Source organism: Rhipicephalus microplus, chromosome 1 (genome assembly GCF_043290135.1).
Source record: "Rhipicephalus microplus isolate Deutch F79 chromosome 1, USDA_Rmic, whole genome shotgun sequence".
Classification (NCBI taxonomy): domain Eukaryota; kingdom Metazoa; phylum Arthropoda; class Arachnida; order Ixodida; family Ixodidae; genus Rhipicephalus; species Rhipicephalus microplus.
Window position 1 is genome coordinate 99,149,745 of NC_134700.1, and position 22,446 is coordinate 99,172,190.

The following is a 22,446-nucleotide window of genomic DNA, read 5'->3' on the forward strand; positions in this document are numbered from 1 at the left end:
CTGGTTCTGGCTGCGTTACGCCAAGCCACGACGACGGCCTTTCCGCCTAAAGTATTTGGTATCTAGGAAAACGAAAACTAAATGATGTGCGTAGCCATAGCTTCTGATAAGCAATGAACAAGCGTTGAAGATATGGGCTTTCGAATGGGCCCACAGAAAGATGGGCTGCTTCACGCCAGCCACCTTCCGTTGAAAAATAGAATGCGCTTGGCAACGCCGCTATTGGCATGCTAGTGAAAAAATTCACAGTAAATCCACGAGGAAAATGATGGCGAATGGGGCGAAGCAGACGAACGGACGGATGGTTGGACACACAGACAGATGCATAAACGATGCACGGAAGCACGAACGGACTGACGAACGCTTCACACCATTCATTATCATTCACTCCGTGGATATGCTGTGACACCGTTTTTATAACATACAATGCAATGTGCAATTGGCTACTACGACTACGACGACACGGGACATACGACCCACGGCGTAACAGAGCCACGTGTCGCAATATCGGGGCTCGACTTACCGGTAAATTGTGTTTTTTTTTCTTTGAGCATACGTACACAATGACCAGTGGCAGATTAAAACGAACAGAACAAATGGCACATGCACACATTATTTACATATAGTTAGTTCATAATAACGTCAGTTAGCAAGGTAGAGGGAGTAGTAGATGACACGAACACAGCCTCGTCACGTGCACCATTTCTCTAGGCGCTATGATCCTAAAAGAAATTAGTGCCGGTGAATAGTGCGGTCATTAATTATATCTAATTATACTTAGTGCCTGTAGCTAAATGGTGCCGTGGGTTGTCGCCGAATTTTTGCTGCTGCTGTGCTTCGCACGAGGTCATCACATCCCGAGCCACTCGAGGCTTCTAGTCCGATCATGATGGCGTCACCCCTCAGGCGAGTTAATCGACATGCACAGTTGCCTGACATGGTCCAGCTCACCCCGTAGAAATGTCTCGCCTCGTGCTGGAAGGCGTAGGTTTTGCTTAACCGGCGCAGAGACCCGTGCACGGCTCTTTTTATCGCTATGTATGGAGCAGAAGTAGCCGATTTTTCCCTCCATGACAGCTGTAATGGCAGCCTGGGCCAGAGCAAACGGCGGCGACAGGAGCATGAAGGCCGCGCGTACCAGACGAGGATACGACACCTCCACGAGCGACAACATATACAACACCCACGTCACTGGTCCTGCATCAAGAAGAAATTGGTATTAAATGTGAAGCATTTCTAGGCAAACTTCGGCGACTTTGAGCGTATCTATCTATCTATCTATCTATCTATCTATCTATCTATCTATCTATCTATCTATCTATCTATCTATCTATCTATCTATCTATCTGTATATCTAGCCACCTACGACTTTTAGCTTTCCTAGCCGTTTCGATGATCGCATCGATACCAAACTTGGTATGGCCCAACATGACTGTGTGAAGAAGACATTAGACGAGTCATAACATGCCAATTATGACATGTATGCTATGAATGTCATGATTTACATTTCATGGTCCTGCAGCTCTTGCGGTGGTTTCGTTCACATGGCATGTTGCAAAACTCGTATCGTGTGACATGATTGCATGGCAAACACAAGTGACGGAGGCTAGCCTGAAAATCATGACATGCGTGTCATGTAACAACATGACTACATGCCACGCTCATGATGCACTCATGGCCGTTTCGCTACCGTCACATATACCAAATTTGGTATTATGGTACGTGAATGGATGATGAAGGTATGATACTGCTGCAAACATGATAAACATGAGATGCGTGTCAGCTAACAACATGACTACGTGCTACGCTAATGATGCGCTCGCGGCCATTTCACTGGCTTCATATGTACCAACCTCGGTATTACGCGACGCGACCGGACGACATAGGTGAATGACACATTCAAACATGATCATCTCAACTTGCGTGTCATGTAACAACATGACTACATGTCACACTCATGATGCGCTCGCGGCCGTTTCGCGACCTTCACATATGGCAAATTTGGTATTACGTGACGCCAATGGATGACGAAGGTATGGGACTAATGCAAACGAAATAATCATGAGATGCGTGACATGTGAGAACATGACTACATGCCACAGCTAAGGCGCCAATACATTTCGACATGACGTGGTGCGCGTGCTCGCCGGCGTTCATTTCGTCGCGTTACCATAGAGAAAGAAGAAGACAAGAGCGGACACTCCGCAAAACCTGGCCTCAGGAAGTGCGTCACGACTACGTAACGAACTAGTGCTCTCACCAAACGTCAAAGAGCGCAAGCGCAAAAAAAAAACAGTTGTAATCAATGCAACAAAATTGTTTTTACAAAATAATAATTATACGCCCAAATTTGGTATGTTTTTTATACATAAAAACAATTTATTCAACACACCTTACGCGATTATTTTTCTTCAGCCGTACTGTCATAAACACCATCTACCCAGCGACAAGCCCATGCATGACTGACAGCGAGAAGCTTTCGTCGCTTTCGTCAACGTCGGCTGCGTCGGCGTTTTCGTGCGTGAGATAACAGGTGAGGCACGTTTTCAAGCGAAGCTTGTTGAATGACATGTTGTTGGTCTTGTTGGGTCATTTTTTCAGAAAACGGTTACACTTGCGCGAATAAGACACCATGCAACAAACATAGAAAGATGCACACACACACGTTGCCCTTCGAGTGTGCGAGTTTGTTTCTTACGTGGTGTCTCATTCACGCAGTTGTAACCTTTTTCTGAAGCTTGTAAGGACTGGGAGGTTCGCTAAAAAGAAAGTTTGTGGCTCTATGCGGCGGCTAGACGGGAACATTGTGCAACGTATGCAGTATAGCAAAGGCGGCACGGCGTCAAGCCGAGGCGACGCGTGCTGCGTCTGCCACGGACGCAAACGTCTGTGCGCTGAGCGTAGCTGGGCAGCTAGGTCATAGGCTCGGTGCAAAATATTGAGAAGCATTCGCTGGGCCTCGCATGCTTCACGGCGCGTTTCCCGAAGGCTCGGAAAACGAATAATTCTTGGTGTGCCGGAGGCAAATCTGGACTAGCCATGGCCATCATCTTCGTTTTTTCGCTAGCCTTGTGCCACTAGTGCAAGCTGCTCCCAAATTTTTTTGACGTTTCCAATATAGTTTTACCGCATAAATTTCAACTACGATTTTTCTTCCCAAGGTACTGCTGATACTGCGTACGTACGAAGGTGTTCTAAAGTTCCCAGGCCGCGATACCATTGCATTACAAGGGATAGCGGCCTGGAAACTTCTGAAGATCTTTGTACGTGGTCTTGACGTACATCTTTGCAAGTCAGAGTTTTATGGGTCAGAGATGTATCACTGGTTTTGTATTGTGCATCGATTAGCTAATCATTCAAAGGGCTTTGTTGGTACACTTATGACGTGCACATATCTTTTTCGTAATATGACAGCGAAGCATCCACTTACTAACATTTTCAGACCGCGCTGACGCCATGCCGTCCGGCGGTCCAAGCTACGGCAGCTACTGCTGTGTATCGTGGTGCTTCAACAATGGCAGAACCCACAAGAAGCCTGGGACGAGTTTCTTCCGCATACCACGGGACGGCAGGTGTGTTAAAGCTTTTGTATGGTTTGCATGTCTTTAGGCTTACTGTTCGTGCATGCTCAGTGAGGGTAACAATAAAAAATCACTATTCAAGCACTTCCCCTTTCAGCTGATAGTTCATTGCCAATGCAGGATGAAAGCATGGATGCAGTATGCTGGACGCGATGATCTCCTTAGTAAGCCGGCCAGCCTATTGTACGCAACGTACAGGGTTTGTAGCGACCATTTTACTGCTCAAAGTTTCATGGACCCTGGGCACACAAGGCTTACAAGAATGGCTGTTCCCAGTGTGCAACCAGCTGCACCATGTAAGTGATTGACTGAAACTCAAATATGTGCAATAGCAGCCACTTGTATTGAATCAGTGACGACAGTTAACCGTGAAGATCTTTGTAGCCGATGGAGAAGCCTCACTATAGAAGTAACACTTGGAAAGTCTTAAATTTTGTGAATTGTGGGCTATTACCTTCCTAACAGCAGCTTTACATTTCTGTCGTTTTTTAATGCTCTTGACCTGCGCAACTTGTTTTAAAAGACTTTAAAGGGCTATTTCACGTTATCTTCAAGCCTGAGTGCACATGTACGTATACCTTTCATCAGTGAAAGCTGCCACTGTTGATAATTCCAAAAATCACAAATTACTTGTTTCCTAGTTGGTGCCTTCTCTTTTCTTCCACGTTCGACCAATTTATGCGTTTGAAAGAGCTGTTTAAGTTTCCCCATGCTACAAGCTTTGTAACTTGTACCAACTGCACATATATGCAGGTTCTCTGAGCGTCGCTTCAAGTAGTGACTGTGACATGGCTGCAGAAGCTGCACTGCAAGGTGCGGATGAGCTTCAGTTTGTGTTATTTTAAGCCTCTTACTGATACATTGTCGTGATTTCATTTCTTCAGGACCTGCGGTAGAGGCTTCAAAAAGCGGCTCCCACACATTGAGGTGCCCCGATGAACAGGGTGCGTTCAGTGTCGCGATTTCTTTTTTTTACCGAAATTGACTGTTGACCAAACCTCTGCAGGTGGCAGCTCCCTTGTAGCTGGTGAAAGAATTTCCGCTGACTTCGTCTTGCCGGAGAAAACCTTAACCAGTCATTCAGCTGTCACAAAAGGAACTTGTGTGACCGGTAAGTTGTATGTTCACTTCAACACCAGAGTGGATTGATATAGAGACTTCCGCAGGCCGCTCGCAAGATTGTTCCGACAGCACTGTCCGAGGCACTGAACAAGCTTCACAAAACCCTCCAGAAGACGTCTCCGCCAACAGCTCCACGCCTGAGTGCCCTATAGAGAAAATGGTGACTATGCTTTTATTGCAGCTGTTTTTAATGTGCTATTTTATGTTTAGGACATTCTGAGGAAACTATCCTCAAAAGGACACTACGTGTGCACTTACAAAATGTAAGGGTGGGCTCTCAGTGATTTTTATTTTTTTTGTGCATTGGCAACATTGTGAATGGTTTGTTTTTAGGTAGTGGAATCGAAAACTTTGCACCACAGAAAGTTGTGCACCTTGGATCTGAAAGAGCGAGGAAAGTGCTCGTATGGGATTAGTTGTTCTTCGCTTTTACATCCATTTTTTTGTTTATTGCAGTGCGTTCCTGTGTGCCAGCGACAATGTCTCCATCAATGAAGTACAAGCAAACCATTAAACATCTGCAAGCCAAAGTAGCAGCACAGCGGAAAACTATCAAAAGACTGCGGAGACAGCCTCACCAAGCACCGTCATCGACTTCAAAGGCCCTTGAAGTTATCCGACCGCACGTCACCGAGGAGGTTTTTAAACTTCTTTCTGCACATGTTCGCTTGAGGCCCAAACGCAAGGGCAAGCGGTTTCCCGTGTGGTTCAAGAAATATGCTCTTCACTTAAACTTCCGAGGTCCGCGAGCATACCGATTTCTGGCTCCATATTTTTCTTTGCCCTCCCGGCGTTCATTAAGGAGGTGGCTAGCTAATGTAAAGATGACTCCAGGCATAATTTCAGGAACCCTTTCTTCCATTGCAACAAATACTCAAGCTTGGAATGAACGGGACCGAGTGTGCGCTTTAGTTTTCGACGAAATAGCACTGAAAAAGAATTTGTACTATGATGCTGCAAGAGACGTTGTCCAGGGTTTTACAGATGATGGCACTCATCGCACTTCAACTATCGCTGATCGAGCACTGGTTTTTCTTCTTGTTGGCGTTTCGAGAAAGTGGGTTCAACCGGTTGCTTTTACTATAGGGCACACATCAACACCATCATCTGTTATGCATAACTTGCTGGTGTCACTCATTTTGGAGCTTAGGAGCATTAATATTGCAGTGAAAGCAGTCATTTGTGACCAGGGCAGTTCAAATGCAAGTCTCGCTAACCAACTAAGTGTGACTGTAGCAAAGCCTTTTTTTTGAAGTTAATAGTGAGCGGGTGTATTACATTTTTGATGTTCCGCATTAAATAAAAACAACGCGCAATAATGTCCAAGCACACAAGTTATACATTGGGGATGACATCGCTAACTGGTCGCACATTGTAAGCCTTTACCAATCCTCACATGAGTTGCGGTTGCGATTGGCTCCAAAGTTGACTGAACGGCACGTTCATCAGAAACCTTTTTCTAATATGAAGGTCAGCAGAGCAACTCAGGTCCTCAGTGCATCAGTTTCGATTGCTATCACGGCATTGGTGTATGCGAAGGTGCTGCCTGCCTCGGCCATCACTACAGCTCAATTTTGTGATCGTATGGACAGGATTTTCGATGCCTTGATCAGCTCGAGTAAAAAAAGAACTTGGCAAAAGCTGCGGCTTCAAATCATGAAAAATGATTCAGAGCTGATTGACTTCCTCCGAGGCCAGCTTCCCTGGATTGCATCAAGGCAGTTTGTTGGCAGACGTCAACCACAAACCATCGTAGGTTGGCAAATTACAATTCAGGCAATTTGTCAACTATGGGACGACCTCTCCAAAAATTACAATTTTGAATACCTGTTAACACGCAGGCTTCAACAGGATCCTCTGGAGAACATATTTGGCCACATTAGGCAAAAACAGGGTTGCAACACCAACCCCAATGTAGCACAATTTATTTGTGGCCTGAAGCACATCTGCATAAGAAAACTCTTCAAGCTGTCAGAATACGGAAATGTCGAGGATGATGAATGTGACCTCCTCCAGGAGCAGCTCTCGCCATTCTCCCTCACCAGTGCGTCTCTTGTGGATAATGAGGAGTGTGCACAGCCACAGCCTGACGACTTTCGCGCTCTAGACGATCTCTCTGAACTTGCGACAAACGTTCACTCCCATATTATCGATGACTCCGCTGCATATTATGTAGCTGGTTTTCTCATCAAACACTTCCTTCGGAATGCATGTGACGGTTGCAGTTGCCCACAGTTACTGAAAGACGACAGTGAGACGCTTAAGGGTACCCACCAGTATTTCACAATGCTAAAAGCATACCACGTTCCCAGCAAACTTTTTGGGAATCTCACTGTGCCATCAGAAGCAGCTTTTGCATACGTACAACAACTTGAATCTCACTTTCTTGCCATAATTGAGGCCACTGCACATCACCTGAAAGTGTGCGATGTTTTGTGTCACCATCTGTCAAGTGTTGGCGATTTTCATTTCTGCTCTGCTGGGTGTCGCGCGAAGTTTCTGAAAATGTTTTGCCGGGTTCGTTTATGTTGGCATGTGCGTTTTGTGAACTGAAACTTAGATAGGGTTAGGTTCCAGTCTTCAATCTCAGGCATACAGCTTGACAAGTTCAAAGGTTAGCAATTAGCGGCGGGTTTACACTAAAGTATTCGAGTTGAGCCGAATCCTGCAATAGCTTTGTTATGTTATTACTTCGTTACAGCAGACTTCATTATGGTCTTATATGCTTATATTCAGCTCAACTGGACTAGCCACTCCTTCGTTGCATACATTGTTTAGGTTACCCGCTATGAGGAGTAGGGACACTGTGTATTCGCTCGAAGTGATTTGCATAACCTTAAAAAAAATGTTGGGTATCCTGTCTGTATTTTTGTAGCAAATGCGGGCGAACTGTACACTTTACTGTGGCTCGCTTGGTCACTGTGTATGCTTCATCTCTCCAGCTCAAGTATAATATATCGATAACAAAACCGCTTGTTGAAATGTCTTCGAGCGGCTAAGGAACACAGTATGAAGTGGGCACGGTTCACGTTATCACGCTTTTCGTATTTTAGCTTCTCATCAACCTCCTCATCTCGCCCATCAAAATTTTCAAAAGAATACTCAAACTTGTAGCGTTTGATGGGGCTGCGGACGCTGCCATTTTATTTTTATATAGCTTTTGAGTGATAACGTACGATGTAGAGCCTTTGTGAAAAACAATGAGCCAAAGTGGTTTCCTTCTGCTATTTATTAGCCCTGTAATACCGCTCTCGTAGCACCAATTAAGGTCCACAATTCTGGATAAGTGATGGCTACAATCTATTTTAGCTCGCAAGTGTCAGAGCAACACCCAGACGCAAATCACTTGGGATCTTAAGTTTTTGATGAAGGCGACGCATAACAAAAGCCACAAAACCGGCCAGTGTTGTAGCATAAAGTTTGTCTTTCACGTAGTGAGCAAGCTGCAAAGCCCTACCTTTCTGAGGACAAGCAGGCATCAAGTCTGCTTTTTTTCATTTTGGACTAGCTGTTCTTAAGCACAGCCAGCACACTGCACCTTTGCCTTTCTGCTATATTGTGTCGTGTGGTTTCTGTGTGCTCTTTTTTTATATGCATTATTTCGGTTAACCCCAGGCGTGATTCGCGACTTCATTGCTGTGTATATGTCACTTCTTCCTTCTTCATCAGCATTGTGCACTGTGTTTTTGCCATAGATCCTTACTTACCCACTGGCCCGGTGTGTCATACTTCACCAGCTTCTCGGCTTCTGCGAACTCTAGCGATGTGTGCGTTGTCTGTGTTCTCTCTGTATTTGTTACAATTTATTTGTAAGGCGAGATGCATTTGTTGTCTACCTTTGTCATATTGTGCTTTTTATATTCTCAGACTCTACCTTGCCTTTGAATAAAACATTACGGATACTCTGTCTCTTTGACTGATATATACATTGATCACTCGTTCCAAAAGAAAAACACAAGCGCGATGAATAAAACCGTAGTGAATTATCATTACCTGCATCTCTTTTTATTATAACTTAATCGAAATAAAAATTACGCCACGACCGATTCGCACGAACCACTGAACAAAACAAAACAGGGAATCGCTAAATCAAAACGACCTACAAAAACTATCCATTTGGGCGATGAATAGTGGTCTGAAATCATGAACTTTCGTCATAGCCAAACGTCGGTTATGCAAAGTAATTCAAAATTTGCGCCAGTGAAACCGAAACAGGAAGCGCACACCACTTGCTCTCACCAACCACTAGGTGTGCTAAGGTCGATTGGGCCGCTTGGGTCTACGGGAGTGTCCACTCTTAACCTTTATTTCTCTATGGCGTTACGCCGGCGTTGCCACACCAGGCACCAGTCCTGCCATAAACTTGCAGACACGCGCCGCGCTGCGTTGCTTTGACGCATGCGCATTTCAGCGGGTGCGGCGTTCATCCATCACAAAAAGAGGAAGACGCTGTGTTGTCTGGGTAACGCATCAGCATAGCGTAATGTTACTCTATGGCATCGGTGTGAAAGCACCGGTTGCCGACGGGTCGCGCCGACAGACGCTGGTCGGTCCTGGCGTCAGACTGTTGAGTGCCCGCGTTTTGCTAACGTAGCGCCGCTGATCCAATACGGCCACTCCCATCCAAATCACCCAGTGGAATTGTCGGGGCTTTAAGGCTCACACTAAGCGCGCCAACCTCCGGCTTTTCCTCGCAGCATTTCAAAACCTTCCTGCTGTGGTAGCCCTCCAGGAGCCAGGGAGTGCTGCCACACTCACAAACTATACTACGTTTCAGCAGGACCCTTTATCTTGCATCTGCGTGCACAAAAATTATACGGCCAACCTAGTTGATCTCGGCCTTAAGCCAGCTTTCTCGTACGTGATGGTGACACTCCTTCCGCTGCGTAAACAGGACCCGCCACTGCACGTGCTAAACATTTATTGCTCACCGAAACTAAGCAACATTACATTCGCAGACCTTTTTAGCCGCGCCTTAAAGGCTGCTGACAGGGACCCTCTGGTGATCGTGGGTGATTTTAATGCCCCCAGCACACTCTGGGGGTATGCACGTGAAGAGAAACGTGGACGTAAATTAGCGGAACTTGCTGGGCCTAACTCTTCACACCGACCCTGCCTACCCAACTCGCGTGGGTAACTCCGTGACCCGGGAACATGTCCGGACCTTACCCTCACGAAAAACATTCAGTATGCGGATTGGGTCAACACTGAAGAGACCCTCGGCAGCGACCACTGCATACTCAACACTACCATTCGCACCTATCCTTTGGCAAGACCCTACGGAGAGGCAAAATTACCCGATTACACGAAGTTTCGACAAATATGCGCCAATTCGACACCCATTGAGGAGCAAGGATACCATGCTTGGTCCCAGCAACTGGTTTCCTCATTACGCTCCACAGAAACACAAATTGAACTCTCCGAGGCGACTCCGGCGGTGGATAACCATCTCCTTCACCTCTGGGAGGCCCGGCGCAGCCTCGTCCGCCGATGGCGCCGGCAAAAACACAACCGAAAGCTCAAAATTCGCATCGCTGAGCTCACCCAGCGAGCAGCAGAGTACGCGGCCCAGCTCGCTGACTCTAACTGGGTGGACCGTTGCAACATGGCCGCTCGACAAATGTCCAGCCGGAGTACCTGGTGCCTCTTCCGCGCCTTGATTGATCCGACCCAAACTTGAACAGAGACACAAAAGCATCTGCAACGAGCATTTCACAGCTTCGACGGAGACGCAGCCAAATTGGCATGTAAACTCCGAGACCAATATCTATGCACACAGCAGGACTCCCGAGGGCCGGCGCACTCGTATGCAGGTACCGAAAACGCGGAGCTGGATCAACTGTTCCAGTTACACGACCTGAAGGCAGCCCTAGCAAAAATGAGGCGAGGAACGGCGCCGGGAAGGGATAAAATCACCGTGAAATTACTTGCCAATCTTCCTGACTCGGCCTACACCATGCTCCTTGCCTACATAAATTCCATTTGAATCGGGAAAACAAGCCTACCAATTGAGTGGAAGACCGCCCTGGTCACCTTCATTCCCAAAGCGGGCAAAGCCATTAACACGGACAACCTCCGCCCCATCTCCCTTACTTCTTGTGTGGGAAAATTAATGGAGACGATGGTGCGCGACAGGTTGTGCGCGTTCCTGGAGACCAAAAATGCATTTGCAGACACCATGTTCGGGTTCCGCCCACACCGGTCCGCGCAAGATGTCTTGCTTCAGCTCGACCATGAGATCCTCGATCCAGTCGAGTATCCCCTGGATGACAAAGTTGTGCTCGCTTTGGATCTGTTGGGGGCCGTTGATAACGTGACCCACGAAATTATTCTAACACATCTCTCACAGGTGGATTGCGGCCAAAACACTTTCAACTATATTAAACAATTCCTCACTGACCGACAATCATACATTCGGATTCAGGACATTGAACACGGCCCTTACCGATTAGGCACGAGAGGGACTCCGCAGGGAGCGGTCCTCTCGCCCCTCCTATTCAATGTGGCAATGATGAGACTCTCCGCTCAGCTGGCGAAAGTCGAAGGCATACAGCATGCGCTGTACGCCGACGACATCACCATATGGGCGTCACACGGCTCGACAGGAGACATGGAGGCAAGCCTGCAGCAAGCGGCGGACATCGTGGATGACTATGCCCGTCGCTGCGGCCTTCAGTGCTCCCCGTCCAAATCGGAATTCGTGCACATACGCCCCTCACCAAAGTGCACCACAAAAATCGACCTCTCCCTTCACAGCGGACCAATACCCGAACGCGATGAGATTAGAGTACTGGGGCTTTTTATACACAAAAATCGCAGAGCAGATACAACATTGGCCAAATTGCGTAAGGTGGGGGACCAGGTGGGCCGGATGGTCCGGCGGGTTTCCAACAAGCGCGGGGGTTTACGATGCAAAGATGCCTTGCGGCTGGCACATGCATTCGTAACCAGCCGAGTCCTGTACTCGGCTCCATACCTCCACCTACGCAAATCCGACGAGAATGCACTCGAAGTCATTCTCCGCAAAATCTACAAGCGCGCCCTCGACCTTCCTGTCAGCACCTCTAACCAGCGCCTTTTGAGCTTGGGAATGGTGAACACCTTCAAGGAGCTGAGAGAGGCGCACTTGACAAACCAATATACTAGACTCTCTAAAACACCGTCGAGTCGCCGCCTCCTTGCCCGGCTACACATCAATCATTCAATACACACGGAAGAGCGCGTATGGATTCTAGAAGTTTGGCGATACTCCTTGCACGTGCGCCCTTTTCCGGCTAACATGACCCGAGACGACTACAGTGGCCGACGCCTCGCGCGGGCGGAAGCCTTGGCTCGACACTACGGCCACAAATTCGGAGTATTTTACGTGGACGCCTCCGGCCCCCCCCCCATGGTGGTTGGTACACGGCTGTGGTCGTCCACCAAAACACCGTTGTAAACGGACTCACATTTCGTGCACATAACATTACGCACGCGGAGGAGATCGCCATCGCACTAGCCGCCGCAGATCAGGACTCGAGGGTCATCATCACCGACTCAAGGGGTGCCTGTCGCAATATTGAACAAGGATACATTCCGTACCGTGCTTACAAAATTTTGCAGAACAGCAGCTACCTAGGTGCCCCCGCGCACCGAACGATCATATGGGCTCCGGCTCACACGGGCCTCGATGGTAATGAGACGGCCGATGCCGCCGCCCGCGCGCTCACTCTCCGGGCACCATCCTCGTCCCCTACCGATCCGGAACTCGAACCCAATCCCGCCTACACCTTTAAGGAGGTCACACAATTTTGCCAATCCGGCCATAAAGTCTATCCGAAACCCTGTAAGGGCCTCACGAAGGCGGAGGAGCGAATCCTCCTTCGCCTTTATACTAAAACTCTATTGTGCACGGCAATCATGAAACACTTTGACCCCGCTTGTACGGGGAAGTGCCCGAATGTGAGGAAAATTCCTCTGACATTTTCCACATGGTGTGGGCAAGCCAAAAAACCCCAAACCTTACCCCACTACCCAACCCTTCGCGGGAGGACTGGGAGGCAGCCCTGCTCGGCTGCTCTGACCTGACGGCCCAACGGGCCCTGGTAGAGCGTGCCCGGGCCGCGGCCAACGCCAATGGGCTCCCGTAAGAGGGAGCTCACCTAGTGTTTGTACGGGGCGGCCCTTTAAGGACCGTTCCCACCCTCCCTGTAAATAACATCTGTGAATAAATGTTTTTCAGCAGCAGCAGCGCCGCTGTGCCAAGCGTGCGCGCGCGTCTGCGCTATATTGGATTATATTGGACCCTTCATGAAGAGCTCGCGGCCATTTTGCTAGCTCAGCATATACCAAATTTGATGTTACGTTATGTCAATGGATGATGAAATATATGACTGGTGCAAACATGATAATCCTGACTTGCGTATCATGTAAGAACATGAAAACATACCACGCTCATAGCCTGCTCGCGGTCGTTTCGCTACCTTCACATATACTAAGTTTGGTATCACGTGACGTGAATAGATGACGAAGGTAGACGACACATCCAATAATGATAATCATGACACGGAAGTCATGTAAAGCATCATTTACCTCCACCTCGTAACGTTGTGCTGATTTTAAAGAGACATATCAACATTTCTCATTCTCGCTTCGCATATCATCGATTCCCACTGTGCATGGGATATGCCAATTTGTTTTAGTTGACGTTAATTTAAGTCAACTTGACAGATACATTCGAGTACAGGGTATGAGTGGTTTGGTGTAAAGGGAGAAAAAGCGGTCTTTCACAACCTGACTGACCCCTTGAATCGCAAAAGATAACAAGACACAAAATTACAATATTACAGGCATCTGAAAGTGAAAATACGAGAAAAAACGCAGAAACGCATGTTTCCCAAGACACCAAGAAATACTAACGCTCTGAAATACATACAAAATATTCATAACAAAGCAATGTATAAGGAGTGACACTATATAACCATCACAAAAGTCACACACACACACACACACACACGCACACACACACACACACACACACCCACACACATGTAAATGGGCCGAAGGCAGGATAACTACTGCCCACTACTTGATTTCAAAAGAAAATCACGTTAAAGGAACTGGTATGTTCGGTGGCCAGATGAGATAGTTTGCGGTGATAACGTGGCCGCATTGAGCACCGGACTAGGTTTATTGACGAAACGGGGTAAAGGTCCTTGCCGTGAACTGGGCGTAGTGAGGCTGATGATGAGGACGATGATATAGAAGCAACGCTTCAGTTTACGAGGACGAAAATAAACAAATATACACAACTTAGCCATTCATTCGCTTATTCATTGACGACACTAGGACTATTAGCAGCATCAGGCGAGTATCAGTGAACCTCCGCCAGCATTTAGCCAACACTCTCCAAACGCCCTATTAACCAGTACTGGTAGAACGCAAGTAAATGTTAGTTGAACTTGCACAGGAATTATTGAACGTCACGTATACGTTGTTCTAGTAGGTGAGTGAGACAGAGAGTGGGTGAGAGAGTGAGAGATAGTGAGTGATATAGAGTGAGTGTGATAGTTATTGAGTGAGTGAGTGAGTGAGCGAGTGAGTGCAAGAAATCTAGGAAGGCACAACAACAAATCACTATATGATTATGAACTAGGTCGATAAGGATGAATCTGTATTAAATTTCGCACAACCCTAGGCGCTATACCATACACCCGATTTCTGAGCACTTCTTGAATTGCACTGAAAGCTATATTGCAAGGTTAACTATTTGTCCCCCAAAAATCAGCATATCCTAATATTAATGTATGTAAGGGCCACAGCTTTAACATTTCAATTGTCCTTCGACCAGTAGATTTATTTTTGTCTTCAGTAATCAACTCATGTTCGCAAAAGATTGCAAGCCCATGGTTTTCGGGGCAGCAAACGTTTCTAATGAATTCAGCTTGCAACGTTCATTCATTTCCCAGGATGGTTATGGACACCCAATCTCCACGGAACATCACCAACACCGTCGTCAGCATCTGCAACGTATGAAGGGGAATGATATCGATGAGAGGCACTGACTTGCCTCTCATCGGGGGAGACATGGGGCACTAATCTGGGAGAGCGAGGGCACTAATTTGGTTTTAAGTGGTGGGCCGGGCCGGCATATCTCGTTGAGTGTCATTTTGTACTTAGTATGTCGATGCAAAAGAAAAATTGGGAGGGCAGGCGCCTGGTATGCCACCCTCTGGCTACGCCACTGCATCGTGGTGTAGGGCATATGATATATTCGGAACCACTCATTTCATTACTAAACAGGGCAATAAATGTTATTGGATTTTTAAACAAGATGAATGTGGCTACATATAAGAATCGTAAATGTGTTTTTGGTTCGTAAAGAAATGTTTCGCACCTAATAAATATACATAACATTTCTATGCATCCTAGCATTTTTTTTTCATCTACGCTGACCCCACTTTGTCTAAATATCGACAAAGAGGATACATAATACAAGACGTTCTGAAGCGTGAGTGACTCAAGGAAGGTGCATATTTGGGTAAAAAATGCGGTAGCTACCAGCAACAGCTCGCATAAGAATCCCGATGTGTTCGTCTATTTGTTTGACAATTTGATTTGTAAGACATGAGCAGATGTGGTGTGAAACAAATTTCTGCAAATGAGATATAAAAAATCACCGCCGTACCCACAAAATGAGTGACGATAGGGGAGCTTCCTCGGAGGTGCACAGACTGTTTCTTAATTGGCAGGACCATTTCTGTAAGAAGGCTTGTTAGTTTAACGAGCTGGCGCATGATGTGTATGTCGAAGGCAGCGTTATCGGGCACGTTCCACGACCGGCACTGCACAGCGTTTGCCATGTTGATCGACACGTTAACCATCTGCCCTTTTATGCCTACTGGCTGTTTCCGTGAGTCAAATGCCTATTGCTCCTGAATAACAGACGTGGACCTATCAGGTGTTCTTCAATGGACTTAAAAGCAAGTAGGTGACGGCACTTGGAAGAAACTCATGCGTAACCCTCATCGTAAGAACTTGTAACGTGCTGACGTGCCTATGAACCGAGGAAAACGAAGTAGACGTAGTCGCGAGGAGGCAAGCACGCGAGCCTTCGAAAACGGACGTCTTTGGTGGCGGTGCGCTATCTGGTGAGCATCGTTCGAATCACCGGAGAGGCTATTGGAGCGGCGACCTTCACCGGATACTTTGAGCGGCGACCTGAGAAGTGTACACTGGCAACACCGGTGCACACGCTGGCGGCTGCCGGACAAGGCGCGAGCATAAGAAGGTTGCCGAGCAAGCTCCTAACAAACGTTGTCATAACAACCGAGTTTCCTCTGTTTCAAAACATCTGCTGCATAACGTCCATAGCGCAAGTTCGCATCCGTACGACAGTCTGCTAGCCAGATGAACAAATTTCAGACAAGACAACTCTATCCTTGTGCTTATTATAATTCAAAGACTGCTTGTGCGGTGCTCAGACTATATAGGGAAACAGCACGTTACCTCCTATGACGAACAGCGCCAGAGTAACAGTGAATGCAGAACCTTCTGTCTGGAGCACACCGGACAACAGGTACGGCCAGAGTATTGCCACCGGAGCAAATGACAGCAGGACCAAGTACAGCGCCACTGTAAAGACGGTATACATAGATTGTGGACAAACCATGTCTGATATCCTTAGTGCAGTGTTACCACGGCTGCTGATTTATGAGTAGATCTACTGATTTTGTTTAAATGTTTCTACTGATTGAGGAATAAGGTGTCCGAATCTACTGACTTTTTTTTTCTACAGAAACGATCGCAAATACTGTTAGTTTTTCACCGTAGGGTTTGCTTTCACGGGGCGCTATGAGTTGAGAGACAAAAGATGAGGGAAAGCCAGTAGCTCACTCGCATGACAAAGCAAAATATTTACTAGGAATGCGTGAGCGAATGTATTTTTGAAACGAGCAGCTTTGACAACAGAATAGCACAAACACATTCTTTTCAACATCAACACGTGTTCCTCGCTCACTTTGGCTCTGTACATCATACAGCTTAATTCAAAGTGTGATTATCCCACAGTGCGCTACCTTCGCTTCAACACGTAGGGCTGGACAGTAACTAAAGAAGCTTGGAGCACTAGACTAGCCTGTGGACCAGTGTTTGCCCGTGTGAAGAACTATTGCAGGAAAGGCATTCACAAACATTTCGCAAGAATTTCACTGCACGTGTACGAGCAAATGAAGTTTCCAACGAGCAGCGTCCGACCACAGCCAGACTAAAGACCAGAACCAATTATTACTTTTTTGTGCTGCCCTCTCTTACTTTTTCTCTCTGCCACTTCTCTGTTTTTCTCAGCATAAAAAATAAACAGAACTTGCTCACAAGTGTTACATTCAGGTGGTCATTTTTGAAAATTTTTCATGGCTCCGAGCCACTGTTCCTGACATGTGGATAGGTAAATGCACGTAGAGGGGAAAATTATTGTACGCACAAAAACCAATGGGGAGACATTGCAACACGATGGAGACATTGGCTGGTACATACTTCTAAGGAGAAAGTTGGTGAAGGACATAATATGACCTAATATTTCTTGATATTTAAAGTCGAAAAACCTCGACAAGAATATCAGAAATACTGTAGTGAATGGCTGAAGATTTTTTGACTACCTGAGGTACTTTACGTGAATTTAAATTGAAGCACCAGCATTGTAAAACACTCTTGTGGGCGCAGATCCAGAGAGCAAGCAAAGATATGCAGCACCACCTCCTTCCCTACTTTAATTTTACTGTGTACTTCTAAGAAGAGCATCTGTTATGGCCTCCCATTGCTTGCCTTGCACTTCCCATAAGCAGATTCTCTCTTGGAAAAATCCTGTACCCGACCCTACTGGCAAACGACCATGTCGAACTTTCTAACCACCCGTCTTCATCACAAGATGCCTCATCGAGTATCTGTTATCACGCCTGAAACGCTAAAGTTTCAACGTGCCGAGTGGTATTCCAAACCTTTTTATACCTAATCAGCCTTAAAACGCGATAGGTTGGCATCTTGAGGACACCAGTAATCTGGGAGCCAATATTTTCACTATATTTTGTGAAATCTATAGTACTCTACGGTAGAATACTAATATCAGCGCTGATATTGCGATGCAATACCTAAACGTAAAGAATACAGTTTAATATCTGGTGATTTGCACTGACATTTCATGGAAACATCTGCTACGGTACTTTTATGTGCCATGTCTACACTGGCACAGCATCGACGATGGTGACCGGTATACAGTCGGGACATTCTGTTCAGTGCAAAAAACTTGTGATGTACAATGGCGTAGGTTAGACTACTCAACAACAAAATAGCGAATGACATCATGAGCTCTGTGGGGCATCTAGATGATAAGTGTGCTCTAAACAGCATGTCATAAATTAAAATTTAAAGGCAACGTGAACATTAGTGAAAACGAGCACAAATGAAGTGTTCTTAAAACGGTTAGCAAGAAACGCAGGCATTTATTACTACGAAGTCCCAGCTGATCGATTCGAACGTTCTGTACAGGTTCCTATTGAACTAGGCTGGCCGAACTAAGGTGAGACGGCGCACTCAGCTGGCGCCTCCGAAGCCACTTTTTTTAAATCACGTGACTTATTCTACCGGAACTCAGGCCAGCGCCACGAACTGCCGCAGCAACCACCTGCAGGCGGGGCTTCGGAAAGAGGAATTTCCACAAAATACATTGCATGACGCCGCCATCACAAAAAGCTAGTTAAAACAAACACTTTTCTTTTATTGCGACAGCAATTATATTACGGACAGTCTTGGTAAGACGTTGCCGCTGGCGTCGACGTTGGCGTCACTCACCGTACATGTATGCGTAATTAAATATATGAAAACTCAAGAAACAAATTATTCAGAAAAAAATGGTAGATCCCACGTAAAGTGGGAATCGGTGATATGCGAAGCATGAATGAAGAAGGTTGAATTCTCACATTAACGTTAGTACAACAGTACGAGGCAGACGGAAGTTGTGCCGTACATGGCTTCCATGTCCCAATTATCGTGTTTGCGCATGTCATTTGTGCTCGTCATCCATTCACGTCACGTAATACCAAATTTGGTATATGTGAATCTAGTGAAACGGCCGCGAGCACGCTATGCGCGTAGCATGTAGTCATGCTTTATGAGACACTTATGTCATGATTATCATGTTTAGACGTGTCATTTAACTTCTTCGTCTATTCACGTTACGTGATACCGAATTTGGTATTTGTGAAGCTACCGATGCGGCCGCAAGCGCATCATGAGCGTGGTATATAGTCATGTTTTACATGACACTCATATAATGATTATCATGTTTGCATCAGCCCTATACCTTCGTCATCCACACACGTCACGTAACGCCAAATTTGGTATATATGAAGCTAGAAAAATGGCCGCGAGCGCACAATGAGCGCCGCATGTAGTCTGTTCTACATGACACGCACATGATGATTATCATGTTTGGACGTGTGATTTAACTTCATCATCCGCTTGCATCCCGGAATAACAAACTTGGTATATATCAGGCTAGCGCAACGACCACGAGCGCATCATGAGCATGATATGTAGTCATGTTTTTACATGATACGCACATCAAGATTATCATGTTTGCGCCAGTGATATACCTTCGTCATTCATTGACGTCACGTAATACCAAATTTGGTATATGTGAAGCTAGCGAAACGACCGCAAGTGCATCATGAGCGTGGTATGTAGTCATGTTCTTACATGACACACACATCATGATTATCATGTTTGCGCCAGTTATATACCTTCGTCATTCATTGACGTCATGCAATACCAATTTTGGTATATGTGAAGCTAGCGAAACAACCGCGAGCGCATCAAGAGCGTACCATGTAGTCAGGTTCTCACATGACGTGCGTGTCATGATTTCCACGTGCGGGCCTGTCATTTATCTTCGCCATGCAGTCATGTCATATACCAGTTTTCCGATATGTCATGTGAACTAATCCACCACCGGAGCAGCAAGGCCATGACATGTAAATCATGACATTCATGATATGCAAGTCATGATTTTTATGTTATGACTAGTCACTTATGCTCCTCATACAGTCATGTTGTGCGAAACCAATTTCGGTATAGATCCTTTATCAAAACGGCCAGGAGTATTAAAAGTCGTAGGTGGCTAGATAGATAAATAGACATGTACGGCTAAACACATCGAAGTTCGCTAAGAAATACATCGCACTTAGAAGACCCTGGTGCGCGGAATCGAACTGGTGGCCTCTAAATTATGAGTGGGAGGCGTTAAACCCTGAGTCACGAAGGAACAGCTCCTTCCACATTCAAACATCAAGCTATTTATATTTACCACTTACCTCTGATGACGGGCATCTCGGAGAAAACTATCGTGTTTTCAATATTACCAGCAAGATGGCGCAATGAGCGTGCGTCACCCCATCGTCACGACGTGGCGGCGCGCGCGCTCCTTTCGCACGCGTACATTGCCCCGCGGAGAGAGAGCCGGGCGGACGCTAACGCACATGCTTATCTCGTGGTAGTGACAATCGTACGTCTTGCCTGGCCTTGGAATTTTACTGGAATGAATCTGTTGTAGTTACCGGGCACACAGAGGTCACTGCGATCGTTGAGTCCCGGTTTGCGAAAACGGAGCACTTTTCAGACATAGCGAAGTAACAACTAAGACGCTTATTCGCGTTCATCTGTACCCGTGATTACGCTTTGTGCGTCATTAGTGCGTGAAAAACACAGGGCATGTTTCGATCTGCTTGCCATTCTACACGTGACCTTCAATATTGTAGCTATCGCGTTCATTTCTTCGCCTCTGCGCAAAGCTGTCACTTTTTTTATCATCGAATAAAATATTGCCTAAGAATCCCCTGCAAGTTTTCTTTTAATACCACGGAATAAACACATCATCTCCGTTTTGTGCATTTTCGCCATATTGCTGTACCCCTGTGAAATTCCTCCGTTCTTCCTTCAGTGCAACTTTGGATATTAGTGCTTAGAACGTTGGAGATGGACACGCTAGGCACTCAGTGCGGTCTCCCCAGACATACACGTATATAAGCAAGCAAAGTAGCTAAATAGCCCAAGGCGCATGGTGAAGCTGCAAACATTTTGTTTTATGAATGTGAAAACACCGACGTTGACAAGATGATGTCACTTCATGTTTGTCCAACTCTGTGCGACCTTTTAAGGCATGACCGTATAAAGAAAAATTTGCTCCCACATCACTAGTCACTTATTGCCGCGCTAAGTCACTCATATCTTACTTGAGCTTTTATAGTCTCCAGGAAAATTCTTTGCCATGCTTCTGAAGGGTGGAAGTAGCGTTGCAAAAGCGTTGAAGTTTGGTCAATTGTTTATGATAGCTTCTGAATTTTTCTCTCATTCATATAGATAGAACCTACCAATCACAATGCCGGATGATTTTATTTCTTCTGGTTTTCCTGAGGTCATATTATCTACCAGTAATTATGTGCTTGTGTAAGCGTGCGTGATAACTTGACAGATAAATACATTCGAACAAACCATGTGAAATCGCCCCACTCATTGCTCAGTGCAATATCGGATATTAGTGTGTGGAAGAAGTTTCGTTATATCGTATACTTTTTGAAAAGTAGGTGCATATTTAGGGACAACAGCTCTGCTAGACAGTTTCGACAGCCAAAGTAACAGCACTCAAATAAACAAAAAATGGTTGGTGCTCGCAGCAAAGTAAGCTTTAAAGGAACAGAAATGAGCGCTGAAAATGCTCACAATAGGTACAACTGCACGTAGTGTTGTCCTGTTAAAATAAAGTCAGCACAGCCTTCCTCACCACAACTTGAGTATTGATACCTTGCGCTAATTTTTTCTGCTGTTTCATCCCAAAAAATCACAGTTTCGCCGCGAGGGCAAAGAAATGAATGCATAGCAATAACTTGGAATGTAAAGTTGAGAAGGGCTAGAAGATCCGAACGAGCAGCGCACTGCTCATGAACATATGACGCACGAAAAGAACACACACAGAAAGAGCTAACTAACAACGTTTACAACTCGATGCTTGACGTGCTGTTTAAACAAAAAAGTCACAGCTTTGTCGCAAAGGCGAAGGAATGAACGTGATAGCGACAAATTAGAAGGTCACGCGCTGAATGGAAAGCAGATCTAAACGTGCTGCAAGTTTCTCACGCACAAATGACGCACGAAACGTGCTCACAGGTACAGATGCACGCGAACAAGCGTCTCAGTTGTTAATTCACTATGTCTGAAAAGCGCGTGCTTTTCGCAAACGGAGACTGCAATGATTGCAGTGACCTTTGTGCACCCGGTAACTACAAAATAATCGTTCCAGGTAAATTTTGAAGCCAGCCAAGACGTACGATTCTCCTTACCACGACATAATGGCACGAGGGAGCGTCGCCCTCTCCTCGAAGCGGGACAAAATATGCGTATACATAGAACGGACATTCCGAAATGGTGGACCTTCAGCAAGGCTTCAACTTCAGCTAGACCACTGGAGATTGATTTAAATCTAGATTTTGTCTTGTGTAGTGTGCGGGTGTCTCAAGTAGTTTGTGTTCACGGATATTGCACATTCATTATGTCAGTACCAACAAAGCCAGCTATATGCATTAACGAGTTATTGTTTGACCGGACTGAATATTTCACGGAAAGTAGTACGCAAACCAAAGGGCTCCAAGATTAGGGACGAGAAGTGGAAGACGTTTTTTGTGCCCTTATGTCCATCTGAGCATAAACTTTCATACCG

The 22,446-nt window shown here is 46.1% G+C and overlaps 2 protein-coding genes across 3 annotated transcripts in view; one reads left to right on the forward strand and one right to left on the reverse strand.

Annotated features, from left to right (window-relative positions):
* The window catches only part of LOC119177926 (phospholipid-transporting ATPase ABCA3), a 175,109-nt gene that overhangs the window by 26,372 nt on the left and 126,291 nt on the right, over positions 1-22,446 (reverse strand). Inside the window, exons 17-18 of the mRNA XM_075886165.1 lie at positions 16,191-16,316; positions 952-1,197 (exon numbers count right to left, since the gene is read on the reverse strand). Coding sequence (XP_075742280.1) covers positions 952-1,197; positions 16,191-16,316 — 372 coding nt within the window. The remainder of the gene's footprint in view (positions 1-951; positions 1,198-16,190; positions 16,317-22,446) is intronic.
* Positions 2,403-5,911, forward strand: LOC142795691 (uncharacterized). Of its 2 annotated transcripts, XM_075886118.1 has the most exons (8): positions 2,404-2,533; positions 3,443-3,572; positions 3,702-3,877; positions 4,335-4,394; positions 4,466-4,525; positions 4,588-4,692; positions 4,748-4,863; positions 5,160-5,911. In XM_075886118.1, exons 2-8 carry the CDS (start codon positions 3,457-3,459, stop codon positions 5,196-5,198), a joined length of 672 nt encoding a protein of 223 aa, XP_075742233.1. In that variant the 5' UTR covers positions 2,404-2,533; positions 3,443-3,456; the 3' UTR covers positions 5,199-5,911. The 2 variants fall into 2 exon arrangements, with proteins under 2 accessions (XP_075742253.1, XP_075742233.1); XM_075886138.1 differs by lacking the exons at positions 4,335-4,394; positions 4,466-4,525 and having other exon boundaries at positions 2,403-2,533.